This window comes from Zootoca vivipara, chromosome 1 (genome assembly GCF_963506605.1).
Source record: "Zootoca vivipara chromosome 1, rZooViv1.1, whole genome shotgun sequence".
Lineage (NCBI taxonomy): Eukaryota > Metazoa > Chordata > Lepidosauria > Squamata > Lacertidae > Zootoca > Zootoca vivipara.
Window position 1 is genome coordinate 101831022 of NC_083276.1, and position 26117 is coordinate 101857138.

Sequence of the window (26117 nt, forward strand, 5' to 3'; positions counted from 1 at the left end):
GGAATGGCAATGCTCTGTGAAACAATAGAAGAGTGTTGGGATCATGACGCAGAAGCTCGATTATCAGCAGGCTGTGTAGAGGAAAGGATTATTCAGATGCAAAGACTAACAAACATTATAACAACAGAGGACATTGTGACTGTGGTCACCATGGTGACAAATGTAGACTTTCCTCCCAAAGAATCCAGTCTATGATAGCTACAATGGTCACACATCTTTACCCATCAGACTCTGAACTGGAGCTGCTAAGCTAACGGGCCTGTTTCTGCTCAACAGTTTTCTCTGCGTGAAATTATGGAATGGTAAGTTTGTCTTTGGAGTGTGAGTAGGAAGACGCCTCCTTGCCCTACTCCAGACATGAATCCAGGAGACTTACTGCATTCCTTGCATATGCCAGAAGGACGTGGGACTGAGAATACGGCAAGGTGATGTTTCAGGAACTTATTTGAAGAACATTGGACCTATCCTGGCTAGTGAAATATTTTAAAAGCTGACATTGTATTTCTTAATATGTCAGAGAGACTAATTCCTTAAAATGAACTACTGCTATTTTTTTTAAATCAAACATTTCATTTCAGATTTAAGAAAAAAGGGTAACTTGTTTTTATTGCATTTGCTGTTGTGTTTATATAAATGACTATTGTAATGCCAATATGACACAGCTTGTGAATGTTTAGTGTGCTGCTGTTCTATGTAATCAACGTGGGATCTAGCAAAAAGGCTTCCAAGCATTACTTAACCTCCCTCAACAAGGTATACCTCAGTTCCACCTATGCTAAATTGACAACACTAACAAAACTGAAATAATTGATTTGAATTTTGTAAAATATGTATTACAGATTCACAGTGTTTTTTTAAATAAAAAGATGGTAAGCTGTGCTTCATGCCAAGACAATGGCCATTCCTAAAACAGTGGTATTAGGCTTTCTGTGTTCTAGCTTGTGTATAAAAAAAGTATTGTTTGAAATGGCAAAATTCCCCGGTTTTTAGTTTAAAGCTTTATTTTACCTCCACTTCCCAAAATATTGCATACATTTATTTTACTAAATATTATTTAGGTTTGCTGTGTGACAATATTTTAAAGATTTAAGCATGACTTTTAAAAAAAAATTATGTGAGCTATGGCACTGGAAAGCTCTTAATTTTAATTCTTTTCAAGGAAGATTTTTTTTTCCAATCTATGTTTGTTAATGTTCTGCCTAGTGTATTTTCTGTTTCACTAAACAGGATACAGCACCTTCTGTATCACTGTTTCAGGATCAGCTCAGGAAGCTTCATTACCCAGAACTCCTCACTCTTCATGTGTTGCCTTTTGCAGCTTCACAACACTTGATTTTTGGTGCCGACTTGTCAGAGTAATTTTTTTCTGTGATGCATAGGTTTGCCCTGTGGTCACTAAATTAAAAATAAGTCACACATTCACTCTCAAAATATGCTTGCCATCAAATGCAGTTATTTCTGTAGAGATTACAATGTAGCACAGTCTAGAAAAAAACAACCATACAACTTTAAATTTAAATTACGGTATTCAAGAATTATAGGCATTTAATAAGTTAAGCCTTACAATAAAAAAAAGAAAACTCTAGTAACTGGGCAGCAGGTAGACAGGTGCCAAAGTACTTCTCAAAAGTAATAATACACTAGAGTTATTTGATCAGCTACATGTACACAGGCCAAAGTAAGTTAACTGTCTAAAACTAAAGTACAGAACCAACAGTAGCCAGTGTTACGAGATTCTGGTCAGGTGCATTACTTTTAAATAGTGTTTTTTAATGTCACAATCAGAAGTTCACTGTGAATGTTCTTGTAACAGTTATTTATTTAAGCCACAGTGTATTCTTATGTACCAAATCTCTGGGAACAAATAATTATTTATTAACAAAATTTTGATCACCAAACTTGCTAGGAAGAGCAGTAATAGCAGAGTTGTTTTCTGTATAACTGGCATACAACCCAGAGGTTTTTTTCATCTATCCTTTTTTTTGTAGCCATAAGAAATCCATGGTCTAATTGGGTTAAAAATACTGTTGGGCACAATTGCTATTTTTCTTTGTTGACAGAGGGACTTTGAATTATTATTGTTATTTGGACTAAGGTAAATTATGTGCTTGCTTCTGATTTTAGAGCTTGATATAACAACTCAAGAAGTCTTGCCTGAAAATATCCAAATGGACAGATATTAGAATAATGTAGGAACTGTGTATTGGTGATTATCCAGAAACATGTAAATACAATAACAGTTTTAAAACACAGGTGCCATGTTTGTTTTGGAGAATCTACTCCAATTTTTAATAGAGCAGCTTTCCATCAAACACTAATTTCCACCAATATGATCCCTGAGCCAGGTGGCAACTTTTCTCTTATGTATTTTTGCTAATGCATTTCCGTTTGCAGGTCATATAGGGAAAATCATCAGAACTTGACAATCAAATGGGGTAATGTCTCCATCCTTTTTTTATTATTAAAAAGAATGAGTTTTGAAACCCCCCAATAAGTACCTTTATTCAGATTTTTTAGAGAATTATCATGAATTAATTGTTCAGGAAAAAATATCTTAATTTTTAAAAACTATTTTGGTAGAATCTGTGAAATTGCTAAAATTCACCAAACTGTAGATCCATATTTAAGATATTGCAGAAAACCTCAACATCTTTGTTTCCAACTTACGTATGCGGAAAATGTAGAGGCGGGCAAGTTTTAAAATGCTTAAGCCAAGACCCACAAATAAAGCCACATATTAAGAGAGAGAGAAAGGCTGAGCTAGGATGCTCTGCTTTCTGGCAGATATTGTGACCATTGTTGCTTTTTGTATTTGAACCATACAGCGTGTGTGGATCTGGCCAGCTCGGGTGGTTTACCTTGTATTTTTGACTTGTGAAGAAAAGCTAGGGCTACGGCTCAAGCTTTCAGTTGTCTTTGGTTTGCCTGTATCTACTTAGTTGGCTGCCATATAATTGCCACAGAATTTAACTGATTAGCCAGTTTTGTGATCAACTCAGAAGTCTAAACCCTGCAATACCTTTTCAGTTTGTGTTAGATGCTAAGAACTTATATCACATGATGCATGACTACTCTTTGTACAGTTCCTACTAAATATAACTTAGCATTTTGGAACAGATTGTGCCTCGTAATTGTTGGAGTTCTTTGACCTAGCGTTCTCATTCATGGTGGTATTCTGAAAATGAGTCTGGATTAAAATACACAACATTATACCTTCTTTGATAGCAAAATCCATGTGGAGTAGCTCTTGCATAACTAAGGTGTAATCAGATGTAGTAGTAATAAATATTGTTCATACTACAGTTCTACAGAATAAATTGCTGATTGTAGTTTAACAAAGTGAGGTGACTTGATTGGTTGACCTTTTTCCAGTTTTCTCTTTTTAACCTTTTTAATGCATTTTTATTAGGAATATTTGGTATAAGATGCAGAAAGCTATGTACAGGATTATGAGCAAACAATGATAGTATCCTTGTTGGAACACCATTTACCTCAAGATACTCAACCAGCAGTACATTTTGGTTTTTTTTAAATGCACACTCAGTCCATATAAGATGTTACCTCTCAAGATATTGGTAAGCAAGTATTTTAGCTTTACTCTGTACTTGTCAGTGTTCTTGGCACAGGTGGTTGTACTACTGTCAAATTGCTCTTGCTATTTTTTGGCAAGTATTTAAAAAGAAAATAACTCCCATTCTGGATAAGTGATTGTGAAATATTGTATAAATAAAATGTATGCGCTCTTTCCTTATTCCCACAAAGATGAATAAAAATTTAAGTGACTACTAAGATTGGCATAGTCTTTCTCCCCCACCCCATTTTAATTTTAATTCTTTGAATTTATGTATGCTGGATGGCTTTCAACATATTACACGTTCCCAAGACTTCTGCTTTCTCTGCAATATTTATTCCAGAGTGTCCCCAGCTTTCTGGAACTGATGGGAGGGGGGTGTCTAGAAGGGAAGTCCTGTTGTGCAAGCAGAAGACCACTGCAGAATTCGGTAGCAACATATATGTATATTGGCCAGTTTGTTTATACTCTCTTGCTCTGTCATTCAAAAGTAGTTGAAAAAAGGGATGATCCGAACTACTTTATACATCCTTAAACAGCCCTTGCTAAGCTGACAACTGCAACTGGATTTCTCCCACCACCACCAGTGTAAACAGTTGTGTTCAAGATTAGAATAAAAAGACACTGTCTTTCTATACATGTTTTAAATTAGTGTGTGAAGCCTTTCTGGATGTTGTCATGGCACTATTTTGGTATTCACCCTCATACAATTGCAAGGGTATGAGAGGGGGAGAGCACAACTGCACTCAGTTCTCATCCCTGCCACTTTCCATATATTGGAGCGAGGGCCTGAACTAACAAAACGGCTGTACAATGGCTTTTGGAACCTTGTGTTTGTGCAAACAGGGCTCCTAAATTTGAAGAACAGTGTATTTACATAAACCCTACTTCTTACCAAGTGAGAAAAACTGAAGGCTCATTCAGAATTTGTCTACCAATATGAATTCTGGCTGTTGATGCAACTACACTTCCTTTCACTCCTGTGATTACAGATTGTCTGGATACAACAAATGGACCAAGAGCTACTGAACTCTCCCTCTATAAGCTGTTACATTTGCCTGATATTAGTAAACAAATAACCAATAAAGAAATCTTGTCTGCTCTTTTGTTGCAGCTCAAGTGAGCTGAGGGAAGAAGAGAAAGTCTGATACAGTACTTAACTACCAAAGCAATACCAGTGTTAAAGAAGGGATAGCAAAAGCTGCTCCATACTCTCTTCAACTGCTCTTGTGTGAATGAATACCTGACTGTTTGCATAGCAGGCTTGACTGAAAACACACACACACACACACCCCAAAAACCCTATACAGTATCGTCTGATTCTGCACTGTGAACTATGGTGGCAACCCCGTCTTCCGAGTGTGTGTAAGACACTAACACATCTAACACAACTGGGACTGCAAATTAAAGTGGCAGCAGATATTCATACATGCTTCTTCCCAAAGGTGAAGCTCTCTCCATGATACTTTCCCTTCACCCAGGCTTACTACTTCTACCAGATTACAACTGGGAAGGAGGACTTTGGTAATGGACTGCAGGGAAGCGCATCACACAGACCTGCAGAGATCTGCGATCTTAAATTGTATCTGCTGCTGCTGTCATAGTAATCCTAGCATGGGGAGTTTTTTTCTTACATAGTCATTTGGGGCACTTGCAGGTGTGTGTGTGTGTACACGTACACACACACACACGGGTTCCTTCTACTGGTAATAAAGGTAAAGGGACCCCTGACCATTAGGTCCAGTCGTGACCTACTGGGGTTGCGGCTCTCGTCTCGCATTATTGGCCAAGGGAGCCGGCGTACAGCTTCCAGGTCATGTGGCCAGCATGACAAAGCCGCTTCTGGCGAACCAGAACAGCACACAGAAACGTTGTTTACCTTCCCACTGTGGCAGTACCTGTTTATCTACTTGCACTTTGACATGTTTTCGAACTGCTACCGTAGGTTGGCAGGAGCTGGGACCGAGCAACGGGAGCTCACCCCGTCGCAGGGATTCGAACCGCTGACCTTCTGATCAGCAAGCCCTAGGCTCTGTGGTTTAACCCACAGCCATAAATATTACTGACACAAGACAGTTCTTTCTGGTGCATAATGGGCCACAATTTTAAATCTACTTATACAACTAGTTTTCATCAAGGTTTTGTACTGCTGAATAAGCCAAATAACTACAAACAGTTTTACAATAGCCTGATAAAATACAGTCAACTGAGAATGACATTTCCTCATTTCTGAAGTCACTATTGTGTGCGTGCTCTGGCCCTGTCTCATAAGGAAAATAGGTAAATGCCATACATTATTTAACAGCAGTTTATCGTTTACCATGACAATGTGCAAAAAGGTGCACTGATAACGTATTGCATCCAATCAAAGAGTTGAAAACACAAATACAGTTTTCTCTCCTCCACCCATTATTCACTCTCCTTTCAAGTTTAAGATTTATATACAGGTGTGTAGCTATTTCAGAATTTTAAAAGCAGCAACAAAAGAAAATAGAGCATGCATATATGGCAAAGAGACATGAGGTAGTTTCGAAATAAGTACTAACAAGGCAACAAAGTTAAATTTGCACAAACATACCAATGCCCAGTAGCTGCTTTAATAATATAGATCCAACACTAAAAACTAGCTCCAAGGAATCATGAGTTATCTGCTGCTCTTGAAACTTCTAGGAATTAAAGGGAATTTTTTTATAAGGAACCAGTTTAATATAGCAGTAAAGACTACAGAGAGGTCCTACATCAGATGAGAAGCGATAGGGGAAAGAGAACAAAAGGTAGACAGCTGGGTTTGAGGGAAGGGAAGGCTAAGAAGCAGTATTATTTAAAAAAAAAAACATTTTACAGCCGCAGCACAGCACAGTGTTTCCTCATACTAAAGCGGGCAGCCTTCTCCAGCCCGATTCCCCCAAGTGCTGTTGAACTACACAACTACTATCATTCCTGGCAATTCTGCTTGGGGATGTTAAGAGTACATCATCATCTAGAGGACCCCCACTGGAGAAGTAACCTCCAAACCAGGAGCTAGAAACACTCCCCAAACTTTTATGAAAAAACCACATGAGCAATTGACCCTGTACAGCTGGAATGAGGAACCTTGGGTCCTGTGGACACAGCCATTAGACAAAGGTGATATACAGGTGTGTTGCTGAACTACAACTGCTAACAGCCACCATTTAGCTATGCAACAGTGTAGCCCAAAGGCTTTGAAACAAGGCTTCTTTGGCATTAGGAAAGCAGTTGGTTTGTGGGGATATTCAAGACTATTATTAAAGCTGACTTCTCTTGCTCTGAGTAGTGCAGGTTAGGAGCTGCCTTCCATGAAGACCGAAGCTCCACACTCCATTACTGCCCCATTCTAAACTTCCAATTTAAATTGCCCCATAGGTTCACATATATATCCACATATACGTATTTACATTGATTTTTTTTTGCTAATTATAGTCTCCAATACTGCTAGGTGGTTAGATGGAAAATACCTACACTTGAAGGAAAAGCAAAGCCAGCCAGTTGTCCTACTACAATTTCAATCAGGACTTTCATAGAACTGTCTTCTCTGTATTAACTATTACAGCATCCAAAATAATTTGCCATCAACCTCCTAAAGAAGTAAGAAAAATTTCAGTATAAGAGTTTAACTAAGCACAACTGGTAAACTACCAGAAGAGAGACTGACGCAAACAGAATATTTTCCCCAGCTGTAATAAAATAGCAACATTTCCCTTTATACACTTGTTAGACAACAACCAAAAGAAAAATGTAAATGCTAGTCATATACAGAGTAGATCCACTGCAATAGACTAAGTCGTGCTCAAGTGAATGAATTCACTCCAATTTGGGTATCACCCAGAAAATGGGATTTCTGTTGCAGATCAAAATCCCCTTCTTTGGAAATACTAACAAATAAACCAAAGAAAAGAGGGACACACTTTTTAATCAAGTACATTGGGCAGTTGAAGAACATTTTTAAAGGTCATCTTTCAGTAGATAACACTGATTTTTCATCTGGATTATTTGTAACCAAGTACCACACTCCAGAATCTTATCAAATATCTCAAATCTACAATCAATTTACTGAAGATGTAGCCCATTCCTTTACATCAGTTGGGCAATTTGGGTAAACCTGCAGAGCTTCCATAATTTGGTGGTTGTCCAAAAGAAGATTCATTAGCAAGTATTCTCTTTGTGTGCACATAGATGGTCCTTCTACAGGTTTTATCAATTCAAGATGCAGCAAGTGTTCGTAAGCCTAAAAATTAAAAAATACAAACGAATCATCATTAGAATCTTTCCCCATCATCCACGGAGAAACTCAACATAATTTGCAGTTACAGATATTTTAGATTAGAGTTTGCTACTGAATAAGAATTAAGATGCAGCAAAAATCTTGCCTCTACAGTGGTACCTCGGTTTATGAACACAATTGGTTCCGGAAGTCTGTTCATAAATTGAAGCGAACTTAAGCATTGAAAGTAATGGAAAGTGGGTTAATCTGTTCCAGACGGTCCGCGGAGTACTTAAACTGAAGCATTCATAAACTGAAGCAAACCTTCCCATTGAAAGTAATGGAAAGTGGATTAATCCGTTCCAGATGGGTCCGCGGCGTTCGTAAACTGAAAATTCGTAAACTGAGGTGTTCATAAACCAAGGTTCTACTGTATTTTAGGCTGTTTAGTTTTATTTTCTAAAACAGAATCTCCATCACACAAAAAACTCATTTGCAGCATCAAAGCTACATGTATGCATACAATGTTCACTAGAGGGCAGCAGAGTACCAAATACAGTAATGAAAAGACTATGACACCTATGTAAAGCATACAACCCTAAAACATTTTAGAATACAGAGGTACCTCTACTTACGAATAACTCTACTTATGAATGTTTCTACTTATGAATGGAGCTCCGTCCGCCATCTTGGATGCGGTTTAGATAGGATTTTTTCTACTTACGAATTTTTAGATAGGGTTGCTTCTACTTACGAATTTTTTCTCCCAATGCATTCCTATGGGAGTCGACTTACAATTTTTTTCGACTTACAAATGTGTGTTCAGAACGCATTAAATTCGTAAGTAGAGGTACCACTGTATCTTTTTTAAAAATAAAAAATGGGAGCTAAATCTTATAGTTCCAGTTCTTCTATCAATCTTATTTCAAACTATTTGGCTCCTGTGGACAGAAGCTTTCAAAAGAATGTAATAAAGTACATACCTTCATAACAACAGGTTTCTCAAAACTGTACACTGTGTGTGCTTTCCTCTGTAGAAACCTCTGGTACTCTACATTAAAGCAAATACAAATTATATTACACTTTTGTTTTAGAGGTAATAAACTACACATTTTGTTACAAATCTGATGTCACCTTACCATTATAAACCATCTGAAAATTAAATGGTTCTCCTTCATAAGTATCATTTAAATGTTTCATGGCTATTATGAGGCAGAGTTCCAACACAGACAGACCTATTAGAGAAAGAAGACAATTCTTAATAGCCATTTTCATGGTAGTATAGCTTTTTAAATGCCTAATCTAAAATGTTAACAGCTATTTGAAACTATTTTTATTATTTCTTCCTTCAAGCTTTCAAGAGGAAAGCTGACTTTAAATTTCAAAAATCCGATAAAGGAAAGGAAGTCTACTTGGTCAATTATAACACTAAGCCTAACATGGTTTTACCCCAAGGTGACAACTTGTTGGGTAGGACCTGCCCCACCCTCTGGGTATGTTGTATCCTGTAGTTGTTGGCCAGTGAAGCTTTCCCAGATGGTTCAGAGACTTCTGACTAATAGCAGACAGCTGAGGCTGTGCAAATTCTGGACCACTTCCTGGATGCAGTGTGGGATTGATGAGGGCCAATAAACTGAGCTTAAATTCTAGCAAAACAGAAGCACTGTGGTTGAGTGGTTCAATTGTCTGGAGCTGTCAGCAGCCTGCACTCCCTTCTAAAGGAGCAGCTTTGGAGGTTGGAGGATGGATGGTGGGTAACAGATTGAGGTTGAATCCTGACAAGACAGAAGTACTGTTTGTGGGGAACAGGAGGCGGGCAGGTGTGGAGGACTCCCTGGTCCTGAATGGGATAACTGTGCCTGGGAGTCATTTTGGACTCACAGCTGTCCATGGAGGCGCAGGTCAATTCTGTGTCCTGGGCAGCTTTCTATCAGCTCCATCTGGTACGCAGGCTGAGACCCTACCTGCCTGCAGACTGTCTCGCCAGAGTGGTGCATGCCTTAGTTATCTCCCGCTTGGACTACTGCAGTGCGCTCTACGTGGGTGACCCGGAAACTACAACTAATCCAGAATGCGGCAGCTAGACTGGTGATTGGGAGCAGCCACCGAGACCATATAACACCAGTCCTGAAAGACCTACATTGGCTCCCAGTACATTTCCGAGCACAATTCAAAGTGTTGGTGCTGACCTTTAAAGCCCTAAATGGCCTCTGTCCAGTATACCTGAAGGAGCGTCTCCACCCCCATCATTCTGCCCAGACACTGAGGTCCAGCGCCAAGGGCCTTCTGGCGGTTCCCTCACTGTGAGAAGCAAAGCTACAGGGAACCAGGCAGAGGGCCTTCTCAGTAGTGGCGCCCGCCCTGTGGAACGCCCTCCCATCAGATGTCAAAGAGATAAACAACTACCTGAAGGCAGCCCTGTTTAGGGAAGCTTTCAATGTGTGACATTTTAATGTATTTAAATCTTTGTTGGAAGCCGCCCAGAGTGGCTGGGGTACAAATAATAAATTATTATATTATTATTATTATTATTACTATGCGGTCTTTTTTGTGGGGAGGGGTTACTCTGGATCTAGGCTTATTGCTTGAGGCTCATGTTACTTCTGTGGCTCAGAAAGCCTTTTACCAACATCTGTTGTAACCATTCCTGGATTGGGATAGCTTGACTTTGGTGGCTGAAGCAGGAGTAACCTGAAAAGATGAAGCACTGTAACGCATTCTTTGTTGTGTGACCATGGAGGTTTGGAAGCTGCAGTTGGTGCCGAATTTTGCAACCCAGTCGCTACTGGCCACTGGTACCCACGTCTGGTATAGCACCTGTGTTGCAGGAGCTGCACAGGTTGCCAGCCCTCTCCTAAGGTCTTACTATTATTAAATATAAAGCCATAAACTCACTGGTGACAGCATATTTAAAAGATTGCCTTATTCCACCTCCCCAATATTTATGATCTACCACTGAGACATGTCTGATGCTATGTGGCAGTGTCAAGACTATCCTCAACAAACCGTGCATTTAGTGCCCACTTCAGTCATCCCTGAGAATCTGGAGATCCACAAAGGACGAAGAGCAAGTGAGGAGAGGGAGAAACACCCAATTGCAGAGCATGCTTCAAAGCATTATTTGGGGTGTGATGATCCAATTGAAACAAAGAAAGTACATAAAGTGCTCACATAATTTAAGATAGTAAGTACACATTGTCATCTTACCATGTACAATATTTGCTTTAGAGTCCATTCTGCAGTGTTTGCCTGCTTCAAGAAGGTTTGACGCGTTGATATACGGGTGTGAGACAGTTATACTACTTGAAGCAAGCATCTAAAGACAAAAGGCAATCAGAAAATGTAATACAATGTTTTACCAGATCAAGAACAACTTAGATGGATTTAAGTCCAATTTGGCTGCATTATAAAGAGGACTACTCTTAAAATTTTTAACGTTTGCAGCGTGGAGATTGGAAAATTGGTACTTACAAGTGAAGGTTCTTTCTGGTTGGTCTGTGAACTCCTATTTTTTAAGTAGGCAGAGAATCATGTGACAGGGCTTTTTGGCACTATGAAGGACCTCTGAAGGTCCTTCCCAAGTTTGAGGCCATGGCCAATACTGTAGCAGAAAAATACAGTTATAGAAGGAAGTTAAGGGAATAGTGGGTTGTGATGGAGGAATTGAAGAGGTGAAGACCACCCATAGGGGTGAGGGCTTCTGGTTGAAAATATGCACATTTTAGTAAAGGTATGGTCTTGAATACTTCCACACACCAACCATAAAAAACTTGCACAGTACCAACACTCCATGACTTCTGTAGTGTTGAAGATATCTAAGGTATAATATGTAAAAGCTATGCAAGACCTTCAGTGGGTGAAGTCACTGTACCATGATGAAGGATCATGCCATAGAGCTCTCCCCATGATAGAAATTTACCTGAGGAAAACAAAGTGGTGGGTCTTGGGGCAGGGGTTTCGTTTGGAGAGAGGAATGCCACATTTGCTCCTTTTGAAGGTAGGGAAGAAATGGAGAAGAATTCCTTTGGAGAGGGAACAGTACAAAAAGCCAAGTCACACGATTCTATGCCTTATGAGCAAGCAGGAGTAAACCCACTTTGGATGCTGCCCACACCAAACAGTAAATCTGGTTTTCAAGCAGAATTTCCTCTTTCAGACTTAACAAATATTTCTTGTTTAGAAGAACCAATATATCCTCACTAAAGCTAGTACGCAGGCAAAGAAGAGGGGGAAAGGACAAGCATGGGTGCATGACATGGGTCCCTGGCTTCCTAAGAAATGGTTTATAGAGCCTGGAATGTTATATTCAAACCAGGCCAGAGATAGAACCTTAATAAACTTGTTTCTCTACATAGTTTCTGAACCCAAATCCTGCAATCAGAATATATAAAACAGAATAAAGGGGAAATATTTAACATTCCTAACTGTATATGGGTCCTTCCAGTGGTCTGGAGGGGGCTCTTAAGACAGTAAGACACACCAAACATAATAAATGTCATGATAGTCAACAGGAAGCCTTGGACTTGCAGAATTTTATTAGAACTTAAAAGGCACAGACTTTCCACACTGCTCCACGGGGAAGGGTTGCTATGATTACAGGAGGGGTAATCACCACCTGCCCTTAAGTGCATCTCCTGAGTGAAACTCTGCTCAGGGAATACTGCTGGTGGCAAGAGTGAACTCTGGATCCCATCCTCAGAAAAGCATTTATCACTAGAAAAGGGCTAAGCCAGCATGCTGTATCAGAACATTTTCCTTTACATATTAGTTTTCTTTTATATACACGGTAGTAGTTGTATTAACTCCATTTGTAACTAGAAGTATCAGTTTATTTCCATGAATAGCAGTAAAATGTGAGGCAGAAATAAACGTGCCAAGATCTTACCAACAACATGAAGAGAGACCGCAGATCTTTACTACAATGGAATTGATTCTGCAGTACATCTTGTACCTTTTGGTCTTCTAAGAGAGACTAAAACATTATTTTCAAAATCAATAATTTTTAAGCAATCTACTCGTCTTAATACAACTAAAACATTTTTATACAGTTGGTAGGATAACACAGTTGATCACAAAAATATAATCTGTTATAATTTATCAAAAGCAAACCATGTGGTTGGCTTTAACAAAAAGATCAGAAAGAATATGCTGGACCATATGGCATTGAACTGTAAGGGAGACGCAGAGATCTAAATAGAGACTATTATTTGTGCTGTGGCATCCCTTTTGCTTGTATTTATTTTTGATTCAGATTTGTCATGGCCAATGACCAGTTATTTGGATTTGATTGGAAAAGTTGGATGAAAACTTTGCTCTCAATCACCTTTCAAAGCAAGTACTAAAATACTAATAAAAACTGTTTTCTTCTGCCCAGTTGAAACTTTAGTAAAATTAAGTTTATAGGATGATGTCATTATGTACTAATTTATCTCACTTTTCTGGGGTGGGTGGGGAATTTTTATGTACCTGTTTGAAAGGGGTCTTGTATTAAAAAAGTGATAAATGCAATAATTTTACCATAGTTGCTCTTTGTAATAGTGTTTGAGACCTTTACTCTACAATCTAGCATTGCAATTTTCAAACAAATTTTTAATTACAGAGGCAGATACCAGTGCTAGATATACTTGGTGGCTGGTTTTGAAAACAGAAGGTAGGGAAGCAATAAAGTACCTTCAAGTAATACTTGATATAAAATTAAAAATGATAGCTTATACACAGAACTCTCCTCACACAACAAGACTTCCCTTTCCTCTCCTCCCATGCAACTCCAAAATCTGCTCCAGGGGTCCACAAACTATCCAGAGCTGATTTTGAGGGCACCAAAGGGGCGTTTGCAAGGGAGAGGAGGGAAAATTTCCATTTCACAAGTGGAAATCTGTACACTAACAGAACATAACTTGGATCCTAATTTCTACTAGAATAAGTACATTCCAATGCATTCCTTTTCAAGTTGTATAAGCACTGTTACCCAGCAGTTAGTTTGAAGGACTTCAGCAAGAAATTTCAATTGATTGCTTATTATCATTTCAATTACCTGTACATTCTTATTCCATTTCTGAATAAAGGACTTTTCTGGAAATTCTGCACGCAGGGATAACTGTTCTTTACAAATATTCAGATATTTTTTAAAATCAAATGAATTCATTAAGTATATTTGCCGGTGTGAAAATCTTGACTTCACTCTCTTCTCCATGAGTTCTAGAATGTCCTAGTGAAAAATTGCAAACAGGACAGAAACCTAAGAAATCTACGAGAAAAAAATATCAATTGCTAGTTAACTTTTTAAAAAAAACTTTTTAAGGATGCAAACTGACCTCGGAATTATGCTTGAGCATTTGCCAGCTCTGCAGAATGACAACTTCAATACATACGTTATAAAACAGTTTATTTGAAATTCTGTATACATAGGTTAAATGCTTGCAACAGAAAATTTTAGAGATCTCAGTTACTATCAAATATCTAGATTAGTTTTCAGTTTATTGGGCATACTAGTGTTGGCAACTTATTTAAATTATCTTTATCTGAATTGTATTATCTATTAAAAATGATTATTTGAACAGGTATTTCACGTTACGATTTCTCAATCAACCCTCATTAGAAGAGGAACAGAATCTTTTCAGCCAACATGAATACTATTAGCAGTATTACTTGACTAAGCTATTTCAACTCCAGTAGCACACACAGGAAGTTCTACTAAGTGTGGTTAAAGTAGCATTCTTTATTTAGTAATGAAAATGATTCACAATCCCTACAAGTCTCTTACTTTTCCCTGCACAGGGTCTCTAGCCAATTAAAGAGAAGCATCTTTACTAGTCATCATCTGAATTTACATGCACTGGTGGCGACATATATTAAGAGAAAACTAAATTTATTTTACCAGTCTACAAGTCAGACCAACAACAGCTATAGGTGTCTGTGCTGACTGGGACACATCAAAGAGGTTATACAGCAACGTCTGGTTCTTATGATGAACAAACAGATCAAACTCATCTAGGATGAACAGCACCGGGCAACTGTGAGCACGGTCACCTAATACATAAAACAAACGGGTAACTATTAGGGGCCCAATTCAACTAAGTGGTTCTGCACAAAGACTTCCACTAGCTCAACAGGTATCTCTTTGCAAACAACTGAAAGAACTGTAACATAACTTGCAATTTAGCAAGAACTTCCAGTTCATTGTAAGAAGGCAAAGCCACCTAACATTTCACTTGAGTTCCTTTACTGCAGTATTTAAGTTACAGATTTTCTTACCCACCCTTCACCATAATGTCCCAGGGAGGGTTATAACAAAACAATGATACAATTTAAAATAGAATGATACTAATATTTAATGCAACAATGGAACTACAATCTATATATATAAAGAGGTAAAGAGGCACGTCTTCAGCATACGGTAAAAAAATGTACCACAAGGATGATAGATGCACCTCAATGGGGAGAGAATTCCATAATTTAGCGGCTACCACAGAGAATACCTACTCCCTAGTGGTCAATTGCAAACCTCTGAGGGACACAGAAATACCAAGAGGGGCTCCTCTGCTGATCCCAATTGTCTGAGAGGAGAAGGAGACAGTAGAGAAGGAGCCAGGCTGTCAGATATTTGGGGCCTAAGCTGCTTAGGGCTTTAGGTACCAAAGTGTGCAGCTTGAACTGTGCCTGCAAACAAACTGGCAACCAGTGCAACCAACCAGTGTAGCTGATTTAAAACAGGGATTGTAGAAATGCTAATGGATACCAGTTAGTAATCTGGATGGAGTTGGTCATAGTGTTTGTCATTAAGCCCCAATAATGTGTTATTAATCACCAAGAAAATATGTTTACCTCTCTTTAATGCTTCAAGAAGAAATGTGAGGTTTTCTGCAAAACTACCCTAAAAGATAACAACATCTGAATGATTATCTGGTAGATATTAAGCTTTAAAATAAAAACATGTAGCAGGATTCACCAAACGAGTGCCTATCAGCAGAACCCATGCACAAACATTCCCATTTGTGCAGCAGGGCTTTCCCCCTCTCCTCCCGCCACCATTGCACCAAGTGAAATTGGTTTTTCTTTGGTGGTGGTGGGAACCCCCAAAACAACACCCCCGGAATCCCATCCATTGTATTTTGTAGAACTGTATGCTATTGCAAAAAAAAAAAATGCAACAGCTTCTACAAAGTGTAATCAGAGTGGAATAATCAGTTGCAGGGGATAAACAGATAAATAACTATATGACTTTTAGAAGACATATGAAGGCACCCCTCTACGGGGAAGTTTTTAATGGCTGTTTTATAGTGCTTTTATTATTTTGTTGGGAATCATCCAAAGTGGGGCAACTCAGTCAGCTGGGCGGCATATATTATATATATATATAATATAAAATGGTTAAAACAGAGGAAGATTAACCAGAAGAAGTAATTGAATATGAAACCAATTAGCAGTAAAGAAGCAGGTGTTAAAACATCATAGAAAAGGCAAGAGAAGAAACAAATGGGAATCGGAGTAAAAACCTAACCTAAAATGAACACCTAAGGAACAAACCACAGTAAAAACTACTGGGAAACACATATGCACACAAAAAGTAGTAAAATAAAGCCAGAAGAGCACAAGCTATATAAAGACCTGCTTCAAGCAAGGACAGGAAAAAAAATATCACTAAAGGGAAGGGACAACATAGGAATGATGGCATTTTTTTTGCCTTCAGGTAAGTGGGAGCATAGCAATAAATAATTAAATAATAACAACCCAGTTGGTTGTGTTGCAGTCTAAGAAATCTCAAAGGGAAAGCTGCGTTTGCAATGCCCCTTACATGGTTTTATGATTTTGCAGCATATGGATATAGTTACACGTGAAAGAGTACAACAATGTGGACTATATATATTTAAGCACAGCTAAATGTTTTACTTACAAAAACTTTATCTCCAACCACGTTTTCTAGATTTAGCTGTCTTGTAATCTCCTTAAGAGCAATTTTATCATTGGTCTGTAATAACCCTAGAAGACAATTGCAAATACACAATAATATTCTAGATTTGGAAATTCTATAAACCCCACCAGAAAGACAGAAAAAAGAATGCATTTTATATTTCAAAAAATAGTAGCAGCCAAAGCAAATTTTAGAAATGTCATTAAGTATCCAAGGATCACATGCTCATTTCTCTCAAAGTTGCATTGGATCCTTAGTTTCAGGAAGATGAAAGCTAGGCAGTTCAAGTGCAACAAAGCCTTGTTTGGTATTATATGAGTGAGCCTTGAGCTTGCATACTCCCTTCTCCAACTCCTTCACCTCACACATTCAGATCCTGTCTAGAAAAAAAACCCATAGCCATGGTTTGTAAATGCCCCTTGAACAAGACCTACAGACTACGGCAGGGTTTGCAATTCTTGGAAGGAAAGTGCAAACCTGTTTGCCTGTTCAGGTTGACAACAAACTATGGTTTTTGCTAAACAGTAAGTTGTTAAGTCTTGATCACATGGCATATTCTCAACCCTTTAAAGCAACCCATTGTTAAAACTGATAATATATGGTGGTATCCAACTTCCATGTGTGAACAGGATGAACTTCCACTTATGCACCATGACTTTCCTTTTCTCTCCTCCCTCTGTAGCCTGCTCCTGGCAATCTACCCTGGGTAGTTAGGGGATCATCTGCAGCAGACTTGCAACAGGGGTGCAGGATGGATAATAGAAATTCCATTGCACATGTGGATGTCTGCTCACATGATGCTAACATGTTTATGTTAACACAGCTTTTTATAGAGCTTTTATGTACAATTCTATCTTTGCTGCCAGTAGATACTATGGCTACAATAAGTACAATTCCTTGAAATTGTTAATTGAAATAGATCAGTACAGAATTACAAGGCTCAATTAGCACTATCTTCAAGGAAATTCAGCTGACGTGACCAAATTACATACCATTTAAATGAACTTGTAAGATGTTTTCTCTTACTTCCTTTACTTCCATGAGCTTCTTTAAGACATGACATGTTAACTAGGAAGAAATAAAACAAAACATAATTTCTTATGCCATATGCTTACTACATAGTATCAGGATTTAAAACTGAAACAAGTTTTTATGGGCATGATTTATACTATTGTAACAGAAAAAATTGAACATCTGTTTATAGAAGGGACTGGATTCCAGCACAGGATTTGGGAGTGGTGGTTGGGAGAGCTGAGAAGATCTACTTATTATTCCACTGTCCCCCGTGATGCTAACATTCTGCACTGGTGGGCTGGGGTAACCTCTGGGACAGAACGGCAATCTGTAGAAAGCAACTGCCATAAATATCTTCCTGCTTCTATCTGCGGCATTTCCAACGGATTTAAGTCCTTTCTGTGCATAGAAAGTTTCATTTGAACCTGAACAAATAATTGTTCATTTAGATTTAAGACTACTTCTGGTTTCCAATAAAGAACATGATGTTAAAATCACAATCTTTTAAATGCACCAAGTGGAATGTAACATTTGTTGCAGCTTTTAAGAGTTATTTCGTAATTGCAACAAATGAAAAAAACAATGGCATGACAAAGGAAAAATAGTAGAGATTTGCTCCTATTCTAGGTGGTCTGTGCCTTCCCACAACAGGGCTATCTACCAGTAAGCGCCTTGTGGGAAAGATCCTGACAAATATGTTTTGATTTTATTTTGGTTTTACATATAAGGATTTGTATCATTAAAATTGGATATAAATAAATATAATAAATAAAAGCAAGGGATTCAAAGTATCAATTCCCTAGATGGTATTAGTCAGGAAGCATGCCAAAGAGTGAAATTTGCATCCAATGGTATCCTGATCCCCCTGCATCTTCCTCAAATCCCGAGAGGATACGGGGATCCTTCAGAACAGTGGAAAGGATGGGGGAGAACATACTTGTTCACAGAGCCTCCCCTTACTGGATGGGCACCATAGGACATAATCCTATCAAAACTGGAAAGTAAAGCTTAGTTAGAAAACAGTTTTATTTTTGAAGTTTAGAAAAGGTTTTTCTAGTCAAGAGACCTAAAAAGATCAATATAGAATAAAAGATGTAGAATAAAAGGTAGAAACTCGAATAAAATAACACATTAAGAAGCTAAAGCATCTCAAATGTTTCAAAGAAGCAAGGTTAAAAGCTCTGAGAGTCACATTCTATGTACCAAAATGCATGGGCTGGTGAATTCGCTTTAACATCATTATGAAACAAATTTCTTCCCTCTCACCACAAAGCCAGCATTTGATATAAAAGAAAATGAATTTCACTGATAATTTTCATGCAGTACATTAAATTACAACTTTCCACATGGGACTCAATATATAAAAACTAAATGGAATTAAATATTACCAGAGTCTTCCCTGATCCCCGAGGTCCAATAATGAGTACAGAGTTGCTTTCGCCATTGATAGCAGTACGTTTCAGAAGCTCAAGTAATTGTCTGAGTAAGACAAGGAGAGAGAGAATGAGGAAGACAAATAACTTTAGACCTGGAATAATTTCAGATATCAAATTTCATCTCAGAGAAACAAAATCACATTATTTTTAAAAAGTCTCAGCCCACCTCCCTTTACCCATCTAGAAAACACATTATGACAACACACCAAGAAACAGAACTGAACACATTTGTCTGTGCAATTGTTATTTAAATGCTTTTCTGATTCTCAAGAAGCTAGCTTTTTTCTTGGAAGGAAAAAAAGGACAGTTAATTTTAAAAACTACGGTAATCTCTACTGACAAATTCTAACCCTAGATTTATAGTCTCTGTAAATATATCTCTAAGCTAGTTCAAAAGATTGAGTACAAACTTATTTTAATTAGTAGGGTAATTTTGACTAGCTTTATGCTTGATTTCATATTTTAATAGTTATTAACTATTAAGTTTTTTTTAAAAAAATGATGGAGGAGTTTCCACTGTCTTCTCTTCACCAACACATTACTTACTGATGGATACCTACCTTACACACTTCTTATGGAGCCCCGTGTAAGGTCAAGTGATTATGTGTTAGGATTAGAACCCCTCATCCTCCTTAATGTAATAGCTGCTATAGTGCTGACTTGAGACCATGTTACTGAAAACGATTCCAGGACAAGTATGGCTGTTGCTTTTCTACCACTTTCGGTGAAATGATCCATTAAGGTTGGGAGGGCAATGGCACTGTGATAACTACTGTGACGATCCAATGAAAAGAGAGCTTTCATTTGAGGTATGCCATAAGAACCACTGGGAACATTTCCTCCCTCCCTATGAATATGTTTTAGTCTTTTTAGAGTCCCTTTGAGGATGGGTAAGAACCCAGTATTTGTGGAACAAATATTTGAAATATTGATATCTACAAAATTTGCAGTTTAAAGTCCACAAGATCAGTAAAGGGGTTATCTGAAACAAACATAAATACACTGTTTCCTTACTTGTATTGGAGCTCAATTCCAAACAACTTCCCATTTTGACTCTGGTGACAGAACCTTTCACGCAATATTCGTTGTACCTGCATATTGAGTTATAGAGACATCAAATATGCACAGCACAACCAGCTGTCATTTAACAATTTTCTCTTATCCTGTGGAAGTTAGTAAGCTACAAATTTGTTATTGATTGATTTTCACAATTTATATCTTGCCATTCTCCTTCTGGGTCCCAAAACAGCTTACAAAATGCAAACAGAGAATATAAAACATAAATTAAACATCATAGATTAAAACATCAAAGAAGCATTCATGGTGAAAATGCCTTATGGAATAAAATAGTTTTAATCAGGTGTCAGCAACTTATCATGTATGGTACTTGCTTGAAAATTGATAAAGTACAGGTTCAAACAGGGCAGGCAACCGGCCTATCTCCCATATCCAGGAACCACCCACCCACAAAACCTCAATCTTCAGGATTCAGGATTCAGACTCTGCTTACTGGCCTAACTGCTTCTAGGCACTGTCCAGGTCTTTAACAACATCTCAGTTCAGATGTAACAGAGATGGATATAATCAGCATACTGATGACACCTTGCCCCCCAGACTCCTAATGACCATGCCCCCAGACTCCTATTGACCATTCTTAACAGCTTCATATAGATATTAAATAGTACTGGGAACAAAATATTACCCGAGGGGACCCTATAATGTAACTTCCATGGCCCCAAATAACAGTCTCCCAATGCTACTTTTGGACATGGCCCTTAAGTAAAAATGGACTTGAACTCTCCAGATCTTCAGTGGAAGGGGAAGACTGAAGAAGGGTCTCAATGATTACAGGGTCCGGGATGGTTCATAAAGCACCATCCATTGGTGGAACCAAGGCTGATTCAGTCCCAAACTCAGGTCTGATTCCAGATTGCACTGGATCTAGATAATCAGTTCATCTAGAAACACCTGCAGTTGCTCCGCCATGAACCTCTACATCACATTACACAAAAATGGAGTGTTAGCACCAGTTTGATAGTTATTGCATTCCATTGTTCTTCTGTCCACTTTCGCCCTCGGACTGAAAAATGTTCCCCACCCTGCTATAGTACAAATATCCAGGATTCTTTATAGTAGAGATGCAGTTACATAGGAACACTGCAAGTGCCATACACCAAGTCAGACCATTGGTCATCTATCTCAGCAATCTATTTTCTTACTGGCAGTGTCTCTTTGGGATTTCAGACAAGGATCTTTCCCAGTCCTGTCTGATGATGCTGGAGACTAAATTCGGAGCTAAAGTTTGGTGAACAGAGCAAATCATGTGATCTACCTACGGTACTGAGTTATGACCCCACCCCAGCTAAACAATAACAAGCAGTAGCCGTGACGTTAGTCGTGACACATATACACTCCAGAAATTATCTAGTAATAGGTATGCAATTGTGGAAGTGGGCTTCTACACATGGATTCATTTACTGCATTAAGGGCTAAGCACACAGACAGGAATTGAGGGTGTTCTTGCTGGTTTACACATGAATGGGTTTGTATGTGCAGCTGTAAGCGATCACATTGGTGCTGCATTTGCAAATCCAATCAGGTGGTAAGCAGAATTGGTTTTGGTAGAATTTATCAAATGAGTGTGAGTGAGAGAGATTTATACACACTTAACAAGAGAGACTGACTGAATCCACATCTCTCTCCACAAATGCATAATTTGTACATGAGTCGCAAAAGAATAAACATCTCATGTGCAAGTAGGACATGCATACTTGTCAGCAACCTCCCCCCCCCCCCCAATTTATAACTTCATCTTTCCTATTCAAGCAATTATACTAACCTTTGATATGCATTCCCCATTTGTGAAGCTATCCTCCTCCTTTAGCTTACGTTTGCTCATTGTAATTCAAGCCTTAAAAGAGAAACATTTTATGTTACAGCAGAACTTCCTTACACATAAGACTGGTATTGCATCATTTTATGGTTCTTTATTCAACAGAAGCCTGAAATGTGCATAACTGTGATCCCGAAATAATCTATGAGCCACTACAAATCATATGCATGACACTGGAAAATTATTCTTTGCAAGAAGTCTTAAAATTGTGTTTAGTTTTAAACTTCATTTTCTTGTAGGCAGGGCTGGTGCCAAGTTGGAAGGGGCACTGAGTAAGATGCTCAGTGATCCCTGAAAAATGAAGACAGTGTACAGTGGTACCTCTTGTTGCGAACGGGATCCGTTCCAGAGGCCCGTTCACATGAAAAGGCCGCATCCTGAAGCGCCGCATCTGCACACGCGTGACGCAATGTGACGCTTCTGCGCATGTGTGCAGGTTACAGACACGCCAAACCCGTAAGTAACAGGTATGACTGTAGATGCTTTGCCCAGTGCTTTTCTTCTCAGTGCCAGGTTAAGCTCCACCATCATCTCTGCAGTGGTCCAATGCTGTTCAGTGCTGCTTTCCCCACTGACAGAATTAACTTACCAGGCTGGACAAGCAGCAATAGGGGCAGGTGGTGGAACTCAGTCCACCACTGAGAAGAGAAGTGCAGGGCAAAACATTCACAACAGCTACTGCCATCCTCATTTCCTCAGAATATCTCTGGGCCCCATCATAGCAGGGCTCAGAGACACTTTGGGAATAAAACACGGCAGCAGCTTTGTAGCCTTACCATAGCTTTACCCAGTGCCTCACTTCACAACACCTGACTGACTGCATGTCACCATTCAGAGACCAAGAGAGAGTACACATGTCAGCATCTGCCCAAACCATGATCTGTGTGAAAGTGATCTGAAGTGTAATGCTCAGACACTAATTATATTATTTCTCTGGAAAATACAGATGCATAAGGGAGTGAGAGATCCTCACCCTGAAACAAGACATGGACTCCAATCAATATACCCCAACATTCACACTACACATTTCAAGCAAATATAGAATGTTGGGCTAGGCACAACACTAAAGCAACTCAAAGGGGTCTGATTCCTGGGTATGTATGATCTGGGCTAATCCAAAGCTAAGCCTTTGTATCTATTTTGCCTATAATTAAGTGCATCATGAATAAAAGCTCTTCACAAGTTTTGGGCTCAGAAGAAGAAGAAGAAGAAGAAGAAGAGGAGTTTGGATTTGATATCCCGCTTTATCACTACCCAAAGGAGTCTCAAAGCGGCTAACATTCTCCTTTCCCTTCCTCCCCCAACAACAGACAGCCTATGAGGTAGGTGGGGCTGAGAGACTTCAGAGAAGTGTGACTAGCCCAAGGTCACCCAGCAGCTGCATGTGGAGGAGCAGAGACGCGAACCCGGTTCCCCAGATTAGGAGTCTACTGCTCTTAACCACTACACCACACTGGCTCTACAACACTGAGATGGGCTTATGTCAGGTGCATATGACTTCAGAGTGCAAAGCCCCCATTTCCTACTTACATATGTTGGCCTAGGATCATCATGCTTGAACAGTACCTTATGCAAAAATAAACTTGAGATGGGCACAGTAGCTATGTTCAAACATTACATCAAATCACAGTTTAGCATAAATGACAAGCCACGCCTAGCCTTTGGCTCAAGCCTTTCCTCCTGTGTAGTCACTTCTAATTCAGCATAGTTTGCCATCTTGCTCAGAGCTGTGGTTTTAAAAGGACAGTTGCAAAAACCACAGTTTAAAGTTAGTTTGTTTAAAACTAACCACAATTATTGCTAACCACATTTTGTTGGTGTGGAAAACATGGCAGAATATAATTAGCTATCTTGTTCACATAATGGTAAACCATGGTTGAATATAGTCACAGCTAGGGCAAGTCATATGGGATCATCTCCCAGTTCCAGGGGTTCTAATGTGTGGTGACTGAAAGCTGCTTTTGGGAAGGGAAGTATGCAAATTTCAGTACCTTATTTAACTAAATACAATAAAAGACCACAACTTACTCTTATGTACTGTACAGTACCTAGTTTTAATCAATACTTTAATCAAGAAAACACAGCCAGATGCTTTAAATCAATTATTTTATTAATTTATATCCCGCCTTTCTAGCATAATGGAACCCAAGGCAGAAGACAGGTTGCTGACTTTAAGACTATGTACAGTTTTCTGTTTGCCCCACTGCTTTCCCTGGGGAAAATTGACTGTTTACTGCTGAATTGGAACAAACATTAATATGCAGAAAGCAGTGAGACAGGCAGAAGTAGAGACAAGCCCCTATAGCTCAGGAAAAAACCCTAGTATTTGAAAAGCAGTAGTGATAGCCACAATGAAGAGATTAATTTACTCCAGTGCTACTTTTGCATTCAGTTTTGTCTTTAGAAAAGAAGGGGAGAGACTTTATAGTAGTCTCCAACCAAATTTTAACCTCCATTTCAAACCCAATCCACTTCAGTTTACTCATCTCATACCAGCTGGCTATATATATCACAGTCCTCCAATCCTGATCTTTGTTTATAACTTTATAATTTTATCACCACAGTATTATATTTATACAATGCCATCAACTGTCACCTGGCAGCAGAGTTTCCATCAGGCTATCTCAGAAGGAGAGGTGGAAGTAGGGCTCATCCCATCAGCTCTGCTGAAAGACCAACCCTATCAGACATCTCTGATGCCAAGCAATCTGTTTCAATACTAGCTAGTCACTATAGGAACTACTGTTTAAATTGGTGCCTGAGTTTGCTTTCTCTTTTCCATCTCTGTCCCTTGTGTGCTGATTTGTTGTTTGACTGTAAGCCTCCAGGCAGGGACCGTCTTGTTTTAATTCATTGTATGCAAGCCACTCTGGGAACCACTTTTGGTTGAAGTGGGGATGCAATTGCTCTAACCAAACAGACAGGATACTGTACTTTACAAAGAACAGCAAACCAGGTCCGTACCCTGAGGGGGCTTACACACTATAATTTTCAACTGGAAGCCTGGCAGGAGCAATTTACACAACACGTGTCAAGTAGCACCGAGGGCTAAAATGGAAGGATGTGCTGTCAAATATAGCAAAGTCAATACACTTCAGAAATAATGCATGTGCAATTTATGCCACCTACATACACTTTACGTACGTCAACACTCAGCCAGCCTCTAATTCCTATATTGGTCCTCAATACTTAACAGTTTCTCTATCCGTTTGGAGGCAGGGAGAAGAAGCTATATGGCTGCTGTAACTTTGACAGGGCTTAAACCCAAATCCCACCATGGCCATGATGTCGTCAAAGTCAAGAGTAGATCATAACCAAGTGGGTTACTAGCCTGCCCTGCAGAATCCCACCAGGGAGTCCAGCCTTCCCGCCGTTGTGCATATTTAACAACCGCCCCTGCTAATATCCTGCCTTGGGCTTAATGACACCATGGCCGTGTTCCGTTCTCACAACCCACCTACAGATCCTTATTCCTTTAAAAAAAAAAGGTGGGGACGAGAAAACCGTTCAGAGCCCCCATCCCCACCCCACCACTATTTCGCCTTGAGGAAAAGAGCAGCCCAACACGCCTTCTCTATTTATAGGGCGAGAGGGCAGGTGCAAGAGCCGTTGAACCGCTTCAGAACCACCGTCCGGTTTTAAAAAACCACCACCACCAAAAAACCGAAGCCAAGGTGAGGAATTTTAAACAGAGCCCCGCCCTCCTCCACGCAGTTCCCGCGCGCTCACCTTCCCCCCAGCCTCCTCAAAACCACGTCCTGGACCAACCGTTACCTGCAACGCTCACGGGCAACTCCCGAGCAAGCGAGCGCCTCCCCTTTCTCCCCCTCCCGTCACTCTCGCTCTCGGCTCCCGCCCGCTACTCCGAGCGCCCGCCGCCAAGCTCTGATGAATGCCCTCCCGGCAACCTCCGCGCGAGCGAGAGAGAGAGAGCGCACCTCTATCACGTGACCCCTGCGCGAGGGCGCCGATCTATTTACACGCGCAGCGGCTCCGAGTCAACGGGTTTCCTGTGTCTCTTCCTCAGACTCTACTCCTCTCCGCCTCCGCCCATTGGCTTACTTCCGCTT

General features: G+C 39.5%; 2 protein-coding genes across 7 annotated transcripts in view; one reads left to right on the forward strand and one right to left on the reverse strand.

The window, feature by feature from the left end:
- The window catches only part of ACVR2A (activin A receptor type 2A), a 53604-nt gene extending 49815 nt beyond the window's left edge, over positions 1-3789 (forward strand). Inside the window, exon 11 of the mRNA XM_035131116.2 lies at positions 1-3789. Coding sequence (XP_034987007.1) covers positions 1-195 — 195 coding nt within the window. The 3' untranslated portion in view covers positions 196-3789.
- ORC4 (origin recognition complex subunit 4) lies at positions 2076-26113 on the reverse strand. Of its 6 annotated transcripts, none has more exons than XM_060279628.1 (15): positions 25986-26113; positions 21994-22065; positions 20169-20245; positions 19107-19197; positions 17697-17772; positions 16687-16772; positions 15618-15666; positions 14671-14822; positions 13828-14001; positions 12679-12755; positions 11713-11815; positions 11001-11109; positions 8933-9028; positions 8777-8844; positions 2076-7817 (listed from the first exon to the last, which is right to left on the reverse strand). In XM_060279628.1, exons 2-15 carry the CDS (start codon positions 22051-22053, stop codon positions 7635-7637), a joined length of 1401 nt encoding a protein of 466 aa, XP_060135611.1. In that variant the 5' UTR covers positions 22054-22065; positions 25986-26113; the 3' UTR covers positions 2076-7634. The 6 variants fall into 6 exon arrangements, with proteins under 6 accessions (XP_060135611.1, XP_060135608.1, XP_060135617.1 ...); XM_060279625.1 differs by lacking the exon at positions 25986-26113 and adding an exon at positions 25822-25960; XM_060279634.1 differs by lacking the exon at positions 25986-26113 and adding an exon at positions 25777-25834.
- Positions 26114-26117: the final 4 nt, after the last annotated feature.